At 45.9% G+C, this 17,012-nt stretch overlaps 1 protein-coding gene across 1 annotated transcript; it reads right to left on the bottom strand.

Annotated features, from left to right (window-relative positions):
• Nucleotides 1-582: 582 nt before the first annotated feature.
• On the bottom strand, nt 583-14,708 carry CX3CR1 (C-X3-C motif chemokine receptor 1). The gene is made up of 3 exons (XM_068670540.1): nt 14,554-14,708; nt 13,198-13,269; nt 583-2,244 (listed from the first exon to the last, which is right to left on the bottom strand). Exons 2-3 carry the CDS (start codon nt 13,247-13,249, stop codon nt 1,166-1,168), a joined length of 1,131 nt encoding a protein of 376 aa, XP_068526641.1. The 5' UTR covers nt 13,250-13,269; nt 14,554-14,708; the 3' UTR covers nt 583-1,165.
• Between the last annotated feature and the right edge of the window lie 2,304 nt (nt 14,709-17,012).

Genomic DNA, 17,012 nt, shown 5'->3' on the forward strand with positions numbered 1-17,012 from the left:
ATTGATGTTTTACACCCCCAAAGTATTGTCACTGCAAGAGTAAAAAAAAAAAAGGATTTTTGGGGGCTGTTGTGTGCACATAGTAAATATGTCCTCGGCAACACATTGAATCTGGGTACGCATGAAGGTCTCCATGGGAAAATGAACTGTGTTGAGGGAGGCCATGAAGTCTGAGAAAGGTTGTGGCAGACAGCATGGATTAGTAGTTATTTTGTCCCAAAGCTGTTTTTGTGATAATACAGACGCAGTTGGTGTTTCCAAGGTAGGGCAAGCAGAGCTTGCATATGAAGTGTGCACTTACCAAGTACTGCAAACGATGGCCAAATACAATGACACCCCAGCCCATACCTCCAATTCCAGTTGTCCCAGCATGTGCTCATGCAGGCCCTCGCTCAGCAGAGCACTTGGGGAGGTGCTGAGTAACTGGTTCTCCCATATTCTGCCCACAGATATCAGGAGAGTTGCCTGCTGGCACTGATTAGCTCTGGGTCAGGTCCCGAACCCTTCAGGACAGTCCTTGCTCTGGTAATTGCATGCTATGAACACTGAGTGTACTGTTGGAATGAAATGCATATTCAGAAAGAACACTTTTCTTTTTTTTCTTTAATTTATTTTAACAGTAGGATTTTATTAGGTATGAAAGCACAGGTAAAGCATTTGTTGCAGTCAATAACCCCAAAATCACTTCCATATAGATATAACTCAATATACAGTAACAAAAGTATTCCCCTTTGCTAACAGTCAGATACCACTCATTAAAGAAATCTCTCTTTCCCTAAAACAGGAGTTTAGGTCTATGAACATTTGCACTTCAGGTATATATACACACAAAACTGTTGATGGCAAAACTGTGTAACAATTTCCCTACCTTTAAATTCTTCTCCATCTCTGTTCTGGGCAGAGGGTGCTGCTTTTGCTTCTACTTATCCTCTTTCTCTCTCTTGATTCAATTCACCGTTCAGCCTTGACATATAGTACTGCTTTTGTTTTTAAAATATTCACTATTTTAGAATATTTAATCTTTAACCAGAGGCATGTCAGTAGTTCAGTGCTGTCATAGGTCTTTTCCCATTGGTGATGGCAATCTCTCAGTGATGGGTAGCCCTGCAGAAGGCTATTTACATACATTTACATATATTTATTCTTTACAGGAGGCATTCTCACTTCAGAGGAAGACAGTTCCATCCTGGTCACTGGTGTTTAGGGTAATGTTGCTGTTCACAGCGCTTTCTGCATAGCTAGCTGAAGAGCTGACCTGGTAGCGACTGCAGGGCCCACAGAAGCACAGGCATGGGCAGTACTTTAAGCAAACACTGTAAAGGTATTTCCTGAATTTTTCCCCAGCAAAGGCATAGATAAGAGGATTGAGGCAGCAGTGACTGAAAGCAACGGTTTCAGTCAGGTGCATTGCGTAGTCCAGTGATTTAATTTGTTGGCAGTTTACAAATAACTCATAATGCTTTAAAGTCTCAAGAAAAATCAGCACATTGTAAGGGGACCAAAAGAGAAAAAACACAACTACCACAACCAAGGTCAGTTTTATGGCTCGTGTTTTTTTCTGATTTTTGCAGGACAGCAGGGTTTTGATGATCCCACAGTAGCAATAGCATATGATACAGACTGGGATGAGAAAGCCTATGGTGTTCAGTTCCACATTGCAGAATACTGGCCAGATGTTCTCCAGCTCCTGGGGGAACACAGGAATGCAGTCATTTTCTAACAGCTGGGAAAACACAAAATGTGGCACTGAAACTAAAACTGCTGTTGCCCATATTCCGCAGGTTATCAGAAAGCCCTGCTTCATGGTTCTGGATTTCAGAGAGTACGTTGCCCGGACAATAGCCAAATATCTGTCGATACTGATCACCGTGATAAAAAACATTCCCCCAAAGAAACCGATATAATACAGTGAAGAAACAACTGTGCATGGGATAGTCCCAAGGGTCCACCCCCGCACTGTATTGGAAGCCCAGAAGGGGAGGGAGACCACAAAGAGAAGGTCCGAGACAGCCAAGTTTAGAAGATAAATGTCAGTGATGCTTTTTTTACTTCCTGCTCTCAAAATGGCAAAAACCACCATGAGATTCCCCATGAGGCCAAGAGCAAACACAACAATGTAAAATATCAGCAGAAATATTTTCCCAAATTCTTGGATGTCAGTTTTATCACAGGTAAAAGCATATTCATCGTAAGCGTATTCAGTTGTCACTTCTGGGAATGCTTCTGCCATGATGAATTTTCTGGCTAGAGACAACATGAATGACAAGGGAAAAGAGAAAATTGTTAGAGAGAGAGCCAGCATCTGCTATGGTGTAATACTGAGAAACCTCACCAACACACTTGCTTTGGGATTATGTCACAATTTTGGCTAGTGAGAGTTGTATGACTGTGGAGGTGATGGTAGATTACTAAAATAAGTCTAGACTCTTCTGTTATATGTACTTCACTGAAAATTAGCTCTTTAGTATAAGAAGAAATAAGTGAGAATGTTAAAGGCTGTTGAATAAGACCCTTCTCAGCAAATGAGGAGCAGAGTAGCAGCAAAGTGACATCTGAATAGTTGAGCTCTGCAAGGAGTGCATTACAGCATGAGAAGTGTGGACACTCTCCCAGTTGGCTGGGCAGTATTCAGGAAGTGATAATCTAAATGTAGCTGCTGATCAGCATGAGATGCCTGTCAGTATCAACTAGAGCTGAGCATAACCCCAGATGTTAACCCCAGGGTGGAAGTGCGGTAAGATGCCCAGCTTGGCCACGCCTGAGCAAATGCATGTTTATGTGGCAGAAGCAAAGATTGATGAGTTTTGATGAGTTTTTAAAAAAATCCTCTTATATCAAATGAAGAGAAACTGTATTGACACTTTTCCTCAAGCACCAAAGCATAATGTGAGTGCTTCTGCCTTGAGTGCAAGGTAGTCAGATTGGAGCCAGGGCTCATTAGCTCAAGGTTAGACTTCACCCAGACAGTGTATAAGGTGATGATGCATGATCTCTGGGCTCACTTGTTTGCAGATCCAAAAACTTGGGGCACACACCATTCCTCTGCGCTCCCTTGGGATGTGACATTAAGTCTCTGTAAAGACTTTTGTAAGCAGGGAATCAAAATTGCTAGAGGAGTGCATATGTTATTGCATTAGGTCTGCTCCTTGGCTTGGGTAAAGAACTTGTAAGTATCCATTATTTGTGCTCTCTGTAGGAAATGAAGGGAAATTGAATGTGATGTGCTGTGCAGAAGCCCAGGGCCATGACCGCATGGCCAAAACACCTGTTAAAGCTGAAACTGAAAGAAAAGGTCAGTGTTAACAAAGCTGCACCTAATAACTACCCCTTGGTCACAGTGTTGTGATTCTCTTACAAGAACCCCCATTGATACAAAGGTGGGATTCAGTTTAGTGACCCTAAGCTGTATCTAATAGGGATGCTTTACATCTCCTGCTACTGGGAGATACAGCCAGTGAAGAGCAGTGCATCTGATCCAATGCAGGTTGGACGAAGTCTGTTTTAAGACAAGATAGACGGACTGCTTTCTGGACTCTCCTGATCGTGTTGATGAAACCCCCTTTGACTGCAAGGAGAGCAGAGGCACAGTGGTAGACACCAATGGTCTTTAACTATTGACCCTTGGAGCAAAGCGTGTGGAATCCCAGCTTACATGCCCATGTTTCACTGAGCACAATAACTTCCACAGCCTCTGTTTAAATAAGCCTTGCAGTGCTAAGTATGAAGTAAAAAGTATGTTAGAGCCCTTGCCCAAGAAGTTTCATATGATGTACTGGTAACTACAACAAACTCCCCTGTGGATGGCTCTTCTTACTCTACATACATTTTCTCCTAACACTTCACTGCTAGAGTGCTGTTTGTAGCGTGGGCTGTGAAGTTCTGACCTCTTGTTTTGTAGTCATTTCTCAAAGGATTTTTTTTTTTTTTTGTGCCAGTTGGCAACACATACTCTCCGTTATAAGATATCTTGTTCTGAAAGTTCAAAGCATAGTTGTTTTCTCCAAAATTTAAATGAGAAGTGCCCACAGTCATTAGAAAATAATGTTTGTGGTTTTGCACAGGAAAAATGAGCTAGAAGAAGGGCTGTCTCAGCGCTGGCAGTTTCAGCGCATGAGAATGGTGCGGGGGGGGGCTGTATGCATCCGGCAGGCACACCCACAGGCTGGGCAGCTCTCACTGCATCTTCAACAGGGAGCTGAGCCTGTCTGCAAGACCATCCGGCTCCTTGCTTGTAGACCAGTTTAGTCTGTCTGCTCCTGGAAATGTGCACAATTATAGGGAAATGAAGAGGAAAGGCCTAGCTAGGTGCTGGAGAAAAAGCTGATGGGAATAGTAAAGCAAGATTTTAATTTTCTACTGGTGAGGCAGCTAATCAGTGTTGCCTACAGAGACGGGTGAGAGGTTGCCCATCTCTTCTTGTGTCTGCCCAGACATTGCTTTATCTACCATGTAGAGGGATACAGAAATGAGCAGGAGACATAGTATAAAATCCAAACAGCCCAGCATTTTCCACCTTCTCATCCTGACATTTTCTTTCAACTCTTCATAGACCAAATGCCTGCAGCAGGTCCCTTTAAAATGGAAAGAAGTGTCAGGGATGCACCAAAGGCTCTCATGCTGAATATGAGTCACTAAGACAGCCCACCTTGCTCCCTGCTAGAGATTTTACTGCACCCATCTGCACAGTGCCAGAGTGTCCTTCCTGCCCCGTGGGTTGGTGTGCTCCACAGCTGGTTCTTCACTGATGTACTGGGAGCAGTAGCAAGTGGCTACCAGAATGGTCAGGGGACGGAGCACCTGGCATATTAGAGGAAGATGAGTGGTGGGTTTGATCAGCCTTAACAAGAGAGGGCTAGAGGACCCAAGGTCCCAATCTTCTCACTAGGTATTCCTGTCTGCAGCTACCTAGTGAGAAGGTGTAAAGGTGAAGCAGGGAATTTTTCTCAGAGGAATAAGAGGCAATGGCCATGTTACTTACTAGCTGGAAAATATTTTCACTGTGAGGGTGGTCAAACACGAGAACAGGGCTTCAGGGACGTTGTGGGATTTCCATTCCTGGAAATGTCTGAAACTTGGCTGGCCCTGCTCTGGGTGGGTCTTTGGCCCAGAGACCTCCAGAATTCCCTTCCTAACTTGATTCTGTGACAAATCAGGACAGAGGCTACAATGCTGCTGCAAAGTGCCCCAGCATTTCTGCTGTGTGAGCTCCTGTTTCAGACAGAAATTCAGAAATTTCAAAATTAATCATTTGGAGAGAGGGAGCTTCCACTGTTTCACTGGCTCCTCTCAGAGGGACAACAGTTATGCTCATCATTCCCATGCTTGCTCCCTGATTTCATGTCCAGAAAGGTAGCTTGTTCCTCTGGGGGGTTTCTGTATGAGTTCGTACATGCTGATAAGTTGTGTTGGACACACAAAAGGTATTGTAAGGAAAGGTATTTCCTTACACTTGCAAGGAAATGCAGCTTCTGCCGCAGAACAGTCCTCAGGGCTGGCAGCCTTCTGCACAGGCTGCTTCCACAGGCATTGCCTGAAGAAAAAACTGAGCTTAGAATGGGACAATTCTTCATGCAAGAGCACTCACACAGAGGTGCAGAATGAAATCCTGGCCTTACTGAAGTAAAGAGGAACTTGGGCCAGGATTTTTCTTGAAGTGCTTTTCAGTGAGCTCATTGGTGGAGATAATTTATTTCTACAGTAGCAAGTTATTTCCTCTACCTCCAAATGGGTGGTTGCAAAACCCATGGAACCTCTGCTGATGGAAAGGGTGAGATCCCATGTAGCACATACAGCAGCAGGAGGGGATATTGGCAGCATCCGAATCTGCTGTCACAGTCTGTGTCTTGTTCACTCTCTATCTGATAGATTTGGTATCTATCCAACTGCACATTCATATCCTCCCACTGCTACTCATTCTGCATACCCAATATAGTCAGTTCTTTTTGAAAATTTAGCACCTCTGATACCACTTTCCTCAGTTTAAGCTGATATTACCCAACAGGTGGGCTGCAACCAACCAAAGGTCTCACAAAAACAAACAAACAAACAAACATGTCAGATAAGCATCTTGCAATAAAACTTTATTGCACTCTGGAGTGAGGATCCGAACTCTGCCCACCCTTCATCCTTCCTGGCCAGGTGTCCTCTGTCAGCCTTGCAGAGCCCACCCCGTGCATGTGATATCTCACTGTCCGACTAAAATCAATTTTCTCTCTTGTGTTTATGATAAATGTTTAAATAAGGGAAAAAGTTAACTGAAGACTGCAGAGGATACCAAGTAAGGATGGTGTGGCTGCAATGTTACTCAGCTAGGCATTTTCCTTTGCTGAATACAGGAAATAGTAGATTCACTTCTGCTTCTCATGGAGCTCTACAACCACTTTTCTCTCTCTCCCCATTTCCCCAGCAGCTTTGCACCCTACACCCAACAAAGACTTCTGCTTTTAGTAATGCTTATAGTTGCCTAAAAGACAATAGTAGGCAGGATGAAAACCCTATTTCTCAACACAGCTATTCCCAGACAATCTGTGTCGTGTATGCTATATGTAACACATAGGGAAGTGAAATTGTGAGAGAGTCGCAAACTCCCTAAACGACAGAAATTGCATTTCAGCCTTCAAACACCCCCGGCATCAAGCCGGGTGACACAAGAGCAAAATCCTGTCTGCACATCTGATCTTACTCATTATCAGCCTAATGCCATGTTACAAGCTTTTCTGCCAACAAGCCAGGTCTGCAAGCACTTGGGCTTTTCATGATGCCTCTGCAGCCAACAAATAAAGCCAAACAGATTTCTGCCAGAGGGTCACACTTCAGATTTGCACAATATGCTGATAAAGTGTTCAAATCTCAAGAAGATTTTCACACCTTAGTCAGCACTTCTGGGTGAGGTTGACTTAACTTGCTTTTCTTGTGCAAACAGGGCATGTTTTCAGCCCAGGAGGCTTGAGCTGCATACTGGCAATTCAGCCTGATGCTGGCCCAGGGAAGCTGGCAGGCTTTGTGGGGACCCGTGTGAAACCCCATGGGTGCATTTGCCTTTGTCACCTTTAGATCTGAGCTGCCACCACCCTGCCCAAGTAAAAGCACTGTTGTCTGTGTGCAGTCATAGCTACACCCATCAACCTTCCACCTGCCAGTGATTCTCACTAAGACCATGGGGATGCCCTTGGCTACCTCCAAATGAAGTGTCATAGCTGTTGGTGGCACTTCTAGCATACACACACATGAAATTTAAGGGAACTAACAAGATCTAGGTAGAAATAAGCAGGAGGGAAGTGGGCTAAAAGTCTTACTAGCACTAGAAGTCTTACTCTTCACTAGTCCTGGTGAAACTCTTAACCAACCCAGTGCCACACATCCACCATGCACTCACCAAGCTGCTGCAGACACCTCTAACTGTGGTTTAGAGGACACCCAGGACAAAGCGCAGATGTGCAGGCAATGCGCAAACCAGAGCTGGGGCCTTGTTTCTAGTCTTACACCCAACTGGTTGTTTTAGCTTCAGAGCTGGGCAGCTCTGTCCTTTGGGGATGGTCTCTGAAACTTCTTGGTGTCATGATTGCTAGCTAGGGCCCAAAGTAGGCCCATTGCAGCAGATGCACTTCCTTTAAATTGAGCCTTTCATCCAGTCCTGAAATAGGGACACTTTCTACAAGTGATGGCTAGAGCTGTCACAATGCCAATACTCAAAAGAAGGAAGCAAGATAGAACAGGTGGTGCAAGCTAATGCTTATCCTGGGCAAAATAAAATTTAAAGAGTAAAGGGAGTAAAGGGTGAGAGTGTAGCTAATGCTGCTGTGTGGCTTTATTAAAAAAAAAAAAAAAAAAAAAACACACAAAAAAAAACCTTGGTTTGATGACAAGGTTGATAAAAGTTGTTATGTTGGAGATTTGCAGCTTTGGCTGGCATTGCCTGCTGATCTGAATGACGCTGTCTCCAGCCCAAAGTAACATAAACCCCATAAAGCATTACAATGGAACTTGACCTGATTAGCTCTCAGATCTCAAAAAACAGTTGTCAGTGAGGGAAGCTCTACTGAACTGGATATATTGCTTGTAAAATCTCTGTGGGAACCATGAGTACAGACTCAAAAACGCTTCAGTGGTCTGAAAGCGAACTGGGAATCAGAGCTAGCAGAGTGAAGTGATTAAAATGCTAGAGAATTGCACAGAGATTCAGCCAGCTCTGAGTCATCTGGGGTTTCTGAGATGATTCACCTTGGCTTTTATTGTAGCCAAAAGTTATATGCAGGTGGGCTGAACACCACAGACCATGCCTTGAGCATGGGGTGCATCCACCAGGAAACCCTGAAGCAAACATGGGCAGACACTGAAACTGAGTGCCCAGCTAGATGTTTCAGTACAAAAAGCTGATGCAATCTTTGGGTGTTCACAGCTGTACTACATGGGAAGGAGCAAAGGAGGGAAGATTTTACCATTGTAGAGCTCGCTACTAGGGCTGTAGGCATACTTCAGGTGTCCGAGCTTATAAGAGGTGAAGAGAGTATAGAAAAGGCATAGCCACCCAGGTGATGAATCATCTGAGGAAAGTCCTCAGTGAAAAATTCACTGTTGCCTGCTGAACGTCTGGAAAGAAAGTGTATTGAAGTGAAAATTGTATCACTTTTGCTCTTGTTAACAGTCTTGCTAATCTAACTAACACGGGGCAGTTCACATTAGAAACACAAAAGCTAGAAATCAGATATACGTATTTAACAGCGAAAGGTGCGTGACTGGCACTTCAAGCGGGAAAAGGGGACTGTTGTACATCTGAGGGCCTCCACATCAAGAGAAGTCATCAGTCTGGGAATCAGGCTTTAGCCAGATGCAGTGGAGGAGCACAGCACAGGGAGCCTGGATAAAGTCCTATAGCCTCTGATGGGAAGAGAAGCAGAGCAAACAAGCCATTGGGACAATCTCAGATGCATCCTTGCTCCCTGCTCCCACACTCCTTCTCTGATTAAGGTGAGGAAATTTCTTTCTTTGATATTTCCTTTTTTTTTTTTTTCTTTTTTTCTTTTTTCGCCTCAGTCTTTAGCGGCAATACCGGTTGTTCTCTGGATACCCAGTACCCTGAGCTGGTGGAAGAGGATGGGGAGCAGGATGTGGCCCTCACTATCTACGAAGAACTGGTTGGTGACCTGCTACGGCACTTGGATGTGCACAAGTCGATGGGGCCAGATGGGATCCACCCAAGGGTACTGAGAGAACTGGCAGAGGAGCTGGCCAAGCCACTTTCCATCATTTATCAACAGTCCTGGCTATCGGGGGAGGTCCCAGTTGACTGGTGGCTAGCAAACATGACGCCCATCTACAAGAAGGGCCAGAGGGCAGACCCGGGAAACTACAGGCCTGTCAGTTTGACCTCAGTGCCAGGGAAGCTCATCGAGCAGATTCTCCTGAGAGTCATCACGCAGCACTTGCAGGGCAAGCCGGCAATCAGGCCCAGTCAGCATGGGTTTATGAAAGGCAGGTCCTGCTTGACGAACCTGATCTCCTTCTATGACAAAGTGACACGCTGGGTGGACGAGGGAAAGGCTGTGGATGTGGTCTACCTTGACTTCAGCAAGGCTTTTGACACCGTTTCCCACAGCATTCTCCTCAAGAAACTGGCTGCTCTTGGCTTGGACTTGCGCACGCTTCGTTGGGTTAGAAACTGGCTGGATAGCCGGGCCCAAAGAGTCATGGTGAATGGAGTCAAGTCTAGTTGGAGGCCAGTCACTAGTGGCATTCCCCAGGGCTCAGTGCTGGGGCCGGTCCTCTTTAATACCTTCTTCAATGATCTGGATGAGGGCATTGAGTGCACCCTCATTAATTTTGCAGATGACACCAAGCTGGGTGCGTGTGTCGATCTGCTTGAGGGTAGGAAGGCTCTGCAGGAGGATCTGGATAGGCTGCACCGATGGGCTGAGGTCAACTGCATGCAGTTTAACAAGGCCAAGTGCCGGGTCCTGCACCTGGGGCGCAATAACCCCAAGCAGAGCTACAGGCTGGGAGATGAGTGGTTGGAAAGCTGCCTGGCAGAGAAGGACCTGGGAGTGATGGTTGATAGTCAGCTGAATAGGAGCCAGCAGTGTGCTCAGGTGGCCAAGAAGGCCAACAGCATCCTGGCTTGCATAAGAAACAGTATGACCAGCAGGGCTGGGGAGGTGATCGTCCCCCTGTACTCGGCTCTGGTGAGGCCGCACCTCAAGTACTGTGTTCAGTTTTGGACCCCTCGCTACAAGAAGGACATTGAGGTGCTTGTGCGGGTCCAGAGAAGGGCGATGAAGCTGGTGAGGGGCCTGGAGAACAAGTCCTACGAGGAGCGGCTGAAGGAGCTGGGCTTGTTCAGCCTGGAGAAAAGGAGGCTCAGGGGCGACCTTATCGCTCTTTACAGGTACCTTAAAGGAGGCTGTAGCGAGGTGGGGGTTGGTCTGTTCTCCCACATGCCTGGTGACAGGACGAGGGGGAATGGGCTTAAGTTGCGCCAGGGGAGTTTTAGGCTGGATGTTAGGAAGAACTTCTTTACCGAAAGGGTTGTTAGACATTGGAATGGGCTGCCCAGGGAAGTGGTGGAGTCACCATCCCTGGAAGTCTTTAAAAGACGTTTAGATGTAGAGCTTAGGGATATGGTTTAGTGGGGACTGTTAGTGTTAGGTCAGAGGTTGGACTCGATGATCTTGAGGTCTCTTCCAACCTAGAAATTCTGTGATTCTGTGATTTTTTTCAGTGATTTATTCTCAGGTCAGCTGGACCATTTTTGTGGCCAGGCAGAGTTCTGCAAGCTTGTTAATTGCTTATCAGTTTGGGTGCTTTATGGAGATTCCCCCAAGACTTTGAGGCTAAGATTTTTAAAAACAAGTAGCGATCTAGGCCACTGCATTATTAGATTTTCCAACTCAAGAGGAAGAATGCTGAGTGTTTTCCAAAAATCAGGGCATTTTAAGTAAAAAATAAAAGCCTTGGAAATGGAAGCTGATCAAACCACTTCTGATGAAGACAAATGTAAGCCTGAATATTGCAGAAGTTTGTAGTCCCTTTACACAGACATTTAGGTCAAAGAGAAAGAAAAAAAAAAAGCAAAAAAAAAAAAAAGCTCCTTCCCTGTATCAGTTCTACAGTTTTTACACCACCACACCACCATCACAAATTAATTAAAAGCACTAGCTTCTACAATTTTAAATTAGAAACACTGGCTGGAGGTGAGAAGCATGTAAACCTATAAATTTAAACCAATAATTATAGGTAAAAAATATATATGTTTGAAAAGATCAGTTTTGGATTGGACAGGAGGAAATAGTATAGAGTCCAGGATTTCTGCCATCTTCACCTAAGGTTTTGTAGCACTGAAAAGTGCTTTCTCAAATATGCTCTGAGAGTGGTGCTAACCTGGAGATAACTTTAGGGCAGCTTAGTCCATTGCATCAGGATGATATATATTATGATAAGAAAGAAAGAAAGAAAGAAAGAAAGAAAGAAAGAAAGAAAGAAAGAAAGAAAGAAAGAAAGAAAGAAAGAAAGAAAGAAAGAAAGAAAGAAAGAAAGAAAGAAAGAAAGAAAGAAAGAAAGAAAGAAAGAAAGAAAGGAAGAGAAAGAGAGAAAGAGAGAAAGAGAGAAAGAAAGAAAGAAAGAAAGAAAGAAAGAAAGAAAGAAAGAAAGAAAGAAAGAATGAAAAAGAAAGAGCAAAGAACAGAAATGTGGAGCTATTACTGTCTGCCAGTGGTGAAGGCTTTACTACCTGTGCTTCAGAGCAACCACAGAAGTATAATTTTGAACAAGAGCTGGAGATGCTTATACTGTGGTCCCACCCAGCTGGACAGCCCAGGGGTCTCATTTGGGATGTTTGTGTTAACTTCACAACAAATTGGACTGAGCCCTGGTCCCAACAAGGCATCCTGCCCCCAGCCACATCCCCTCATTAGCTTTTTTTTCTGTTCCATCAGGAAGACTTGCTGCAAGCTGCCCAGGAGGGACAAAACCACTGAGGCTGTGTGTGGTTTGGTGGTGCCATGGCAGCTTGCCCCTGTGGTTATTGCTGTATTTATAATAAAAGCTGTAAGTCTTGTAATGCTTTAAGCTCCTTCTCAACACCAGGGAAGACAAAGTGTCCCTGAGTCTGTGGCCAGGCAGATAGGGTGCCATGGGTCCCACCTGCTCCATGACATCTTTCTCTTCAAATTTACTCAAAGCCATTCAGAGGGTCTTTTGTTCCTGCTGTATCCTTAGGTTTCTCTACAAAAACTCAGGTGATTTTCTTGATCTTGTTATTGCTGTTATTCTTTAGATAGCAACATAAATGAACATGGCCTTAATGGAGCAGGATATGGGCTCAGCTTTCAGGACATGACTTGTAAATGCTCTTGAGCAAGTGAAGTTGCAGATAAGCATATCAAGGCATTTTCCTGGTATGCCATTACTGATTCAAATAATTCTTCTCAATGGGAGCTAAGCACTGGGGTGCTTTTGAAAACACCACAAGGCATCAGTCTGAACCTCTGGTAGCACAAGTACCTTTAGAAATCTGGCCATACAGAGCTCACAGCCCTAAATATCAGTTTCAGAAATGACTTAAGCACTTTTTAAGCACTTAGGAGAATATGACCTGACAGTGTGATCCTGTGTAGACCATGCATCCTAAAACAGGTTCAAAAATCACCAAAAAACGGTTCTGAATTTTTCACACATGCCTCTCAGGGTCGTGATTTTGTGGTCTTGATGCTAGGACCAGATCCATGGATATGGGCGTTAGGGTGCTATACAGCACTTTTGCAACCTGAGATAGCTTCCAGGCAGTGTCCAGTCTCCAGGGACCTGCCACAGGATGGGAAAGTGTGAGAAATGTGTAAGACTCATACTGAATGCACCCAGTTAGCTGTGTTGGCTGGAAGAACCACACTTATATCCCTGCAAAAGCAGTGCAGCACTGTGATGGAGGCTGCTAGTGGCTACCCAAGGTGCCCCCAAGGGCAGTGGCAGAGCTGAAGAGGGAAGAGATTCCTCCAAGAGCTGCCCACTGCAGAGCCAGTCTGGGGTGGTCATCTGGCTGGATGATGGTGGCCAGGATCACATTTTTCTTGAAAAATTTGCTTCACAAACATTTCCTCTAGCCTGGTAGTTTCCCTATTTGGCGTTTCCATTTAGACAGTTGCTCATAATGCTGTTTCTCTATTTTTTACATGCATACTTGAGCGTTTTGCCTGTGTTTTCCCTTACCTGCTTTCCCTCGGTATTTCTTTTCCCCAGGCCTTCCTTTCTTAAGTAGCATTCAAATTTTGTTTGTGTTTTCTGTTGAAGGAACATCAAAAACAGACAATTGTTAATAGCAGTGTGCCCTGTTTATGCTTGTTTGTAGTTACCACTGATTCCATCCTCCTGCCACCTTTATTGCTGCACCTATTTACTTCCTGCCCCTTGCTTTTTGTTATTAATAATATCACATCGCCATGGCATCCTTGAGAAACCTGAGAATGCTCTCCAGAAATGGGAGATCTGTTAAATCATCTTCTATAATCCTCCTTATAGAGGGCAGTGCACATTATCCCTTGACTGTGTCCAGATGAAATTATCCCTGGCAAGATTGCATTATCCTCTGGCCAACCTCCCAGTTCACCGTTTGTTCTCCTATTCACTTTGTCCAACTTTAGCCTTTTCCTCCTCCTTTTGGACTTTTTCTTCACTGCCCAAACTTTTGTAATTCATTTCAGGTGCTCTCTTTTTTTTTTTTTTTATTCTGTTGCCCAGTTCACTGCCTCCGCCTGCATTGCCTCTGCACAGAGCTTGCAAGAGCAGACCAGATTTTGGGAGCCACTGTTTATGCATCTATATTTATATCACACAAGTACTTAATAGGCTGCTGCAACTTTATTACCAAAATGTCTCACCAAAATGATCAGACACCTTTGTGCAACATCCTTCCCACAGAAAGAGGCTGAATCACAGAGAAATTAAGTAATGTGGTCATAAAGAAAGTTGGTTTCTCGAGTTTTGGGATTTCTGTCATATCATTACCCAGTCTGTCCACATTAGACACTAGCTATCATCTCTACCAAAATACTGTATTAGGCTGTTTTTGATCATCATTGATGTTTGTGGTGGTGGTTCGCTGTCCTAAACCAAAAGCAAGCAGTGCTGGCAAGTGCCTGCCAGTGCTGTCAAGCACAGTGTTTGTGAAATCCCTGCAGACATCCAAAAAAAATAAAAATCTAATGAAGTAGAAGGGCTTTATCCTCTTGGTCCATCCTTTTATGCTGATGCTACACACTATTTACCTGTCAGGTTTTGCTTTAACCTTGAGGACTTCTAGTAGGGGTGAATATTCCTCTCACTACAAGATGCCACAAAAAACAGCTACCAAATAAAATGTCTTTGTCCTGGTCTGCTTTGACTATTAAAACTGTTCCCCTTTCTACTTGCACAGTTCATAAACATTTCCACCACTTCATCTATACCCAAAGTAAGTATCACTTAGATTCCCAGAGTTAAGCAGTGAAGAGCTTCCCAAAGTTCATGACACAACAATCTTATCATCCTGCTGTGGCAAAGTATAGGTGAAATATACTTGTCTCTTACCTTAATTCATAGTTGCGTTGAAAACCGATGTTTTCTTCAGGCCGAGCCTGATGGTTTTCAAATGTGTATTTCCTCTTCTCTAGTGCTTCTGCCTGTCCTATGAAACCTGAACTATGAAGCAGGGCAGCTTCCTGGGCTGAGCTTCAGGGCTGAGCTGAGAATATTAATGTACCCACTATGGTCCTTCTGTTATGTTGTGAAATAGTGAAGCAGGATATGGCCAGTCAGAGGGGCAGAAGTGCCTACAGAAGGACTGCAGAGGAGAGAAGTAATCCCTTGGGATCTTCTCATCTTCACCCCAACCAGGTGCACGGTGCTGGGGGCATTTCATCCAAATTCTGGCCTTTGTTGTTGAGAGTGCAGGTCTCCCAGGACTGCACCAGGGGATGGAAAAGACCAAGCCTCAGACCTGGGGATGGTCTCAGATGCCAGGGGCCGGGGGGAGCTTGGGTGGTGACTGGGAGCATGGACAGTGTGGTGGTACTTTTGCTGCAGAGGGTTCACCTGCACACTGGCCCCTGGTAACCACTGCAGCCCCAAAATTACCAGTGCGAGTCACTGGTCATAAGGTTTGTACTGAGTTTGTACCAAGGCTTGTCAGGTCTACTTTGCCTGGACTTTCAGCTTACCTTCTGTCAGCTTTCTTTTACTTGGTTTAGCAGTTGCAGCACTTCCTCTAATTGACTAGGTGTCTATGGCTAATTTCTTTTACTTTTGTTTATCTTTGTGGTACAACTACACTTTTGTACAGATAGTAATGAGCAGTTATTCTATGCAGAAAGAGGTGGTTTAGAGCTGTCACAGTGGTGTAGTGTAGAGAAATACAGGTCTGGTATGACAAGCAGGGGCCACGAGCCTTGTGGACGCAAGGGTGCAGGCGCAGGAGGCCTTGAGACTGGCATTACACTCACAATAAATTCTTGACTTTACCTATGCTTGCTGCTTCTTTGCCCACAAATAAGGTTTTGAGCATAACATCTCCCTGCAGACTACTGGACGGGAGGAGTATGATAGCTTAAAGTTTTAGCATTAATCAAGGAGCCTTTCTGTCCCCAGACCAGGGCACTCAAGATGCTCAGGGCTGTGCTAAGGGTGTGCCTGCAGTCGTGGTTTAGTGCACAGTGCAGTGCACCCCAGCTGGGATGAATGGCACATTTCCAGGCACTGTGACAGGAAGCTGTGTGCTGTGTTATTGTGGAGATGCAAGGCACCGCCTCCACCTAGGGGATGTACTACTGCCAAGATCCTCGAACACACGCAGGAGGACACTCCTACAAACACCTCCAGGTACTGTCCCTGCCTTAGGTGCCATGGGAATTTGAAATGCTGGTGCAGTGACATGACTCAGTTTTGAGACCTTTCTGCACCCTGTAGTACTGCTGGAGCCTGAATCTGTGACACATGGGAGGAGACACACAGGATGCTCAGCATGTTGGCTGGGACCATGCAAACTTGGTCCCAGGCACCCCCTGTACTGCCAGACCTGGATGGGGTTTTGAGGTGGAGAGCATCTCCCAGGTGGTCTGAGCTGTTTGCTCACTGACTGATGCAGCAAGCTACCAGGCAAACACTCTTGTATAAATTTAATCCTCTTATTTCTGCCAACTGCATGAGGTTTTGTTGTTGTTGTTCTTGTTTGTCCTTTTCCTCCCTCCCCTGCCCTCCCCTCCCCTGCCCTCCCCTCCCCTGCCCTCCCCTCCCCTGCCCTCCCCTCCCCTCCCCTGCCCTCCCCTCCCCTGCCCTCCCCTCCCCTCCCCTCCCCTCCCCTCCCCTCCCCTCCCCTGCCCTCCCCTCCCCTGCCCTCCCCTCCCCTGCCCTCCCCTCCCCTGCCCTCCCCTGCCCTCCCCTGCCCTCCCCTCCCCTGCCCTCCCCTCCCCTCCCCTCCCCTCCCCTCCCCTCCCCTCCCCTCCCCTCCCCTCCCCTCCCCTCCCCTCCCCTCCCCTCCCCTCCCTCCCCTCCCCTCCCCTCTCCTCCCCTCCCCTCCCCTCCCCTCCCCTCCCCTCCCCTCCCCTCCCCTCCCCTCCCCTCTCCTCTCCTCTCCTCTCCTCTCCTCTCCTCTCCTCTCCTCTCCTCTCCTCTCCTCTCCTCTCCTCTCCTCTCCTCTCCTCTCCTCTCCTCTCCTCTCCTCTCCTCTCCTCTCCTCTCCTCTCCTCTCCTCTCCTCTCCTCTCCTCTCCTCTCCTCTCCTCTCCTCTCCTCTCCTCTCCTCTCCTCTCCTCTCCTCTCCTCTCCTCTCCTCTCCTCTCCTCTCCTCTCCTCTCCTCTCCTCTCCTCTCCTCTCCTCTCCTCTCCTCTCCTCTCCTCTCCTCTCCTCATATCACTTGTCTAACTGGGTTTTAATTAGGGTTACATCTCCAATGATTGTATAGAAACATGATGCAGATTGAACACAGCGCCGACTGAACTATGCAAGTGATGTCATCCAAGTAGGTCAGATCAAGCATACATGGAAATAATCAG

This window comes from Anas acuta, chromosome 2 (genome assembly GCF_963932015.1).
Source record: "Anas acuta chromosome 2, bAnaAcu1.1, whole genome shotgun sequence".
Lineage (NCBI taxonomy): Eukaryota > Metazoa > Chordata > Aves > Anseriformes > Anatidae > Anas > Anas acuta.

Bases quoted from the DNA above. Each gene is read 5' to 3' on its own strand.
- CX3CR1 (XM_068670540.1), bottom strand. From the start codon at position 13,249: ATGCTACTTAAGAAAGGAAGGCCTGGGGAAAAGAAATACCGAGGGAAA. The intron at 2,245-13,197 runs GTAAGGGAAAAC...TGTTGTCTCTAG, and splicing joins GAAATACCGAGGGAAAGCAG to CCAGAAAATTCATCATGGCA.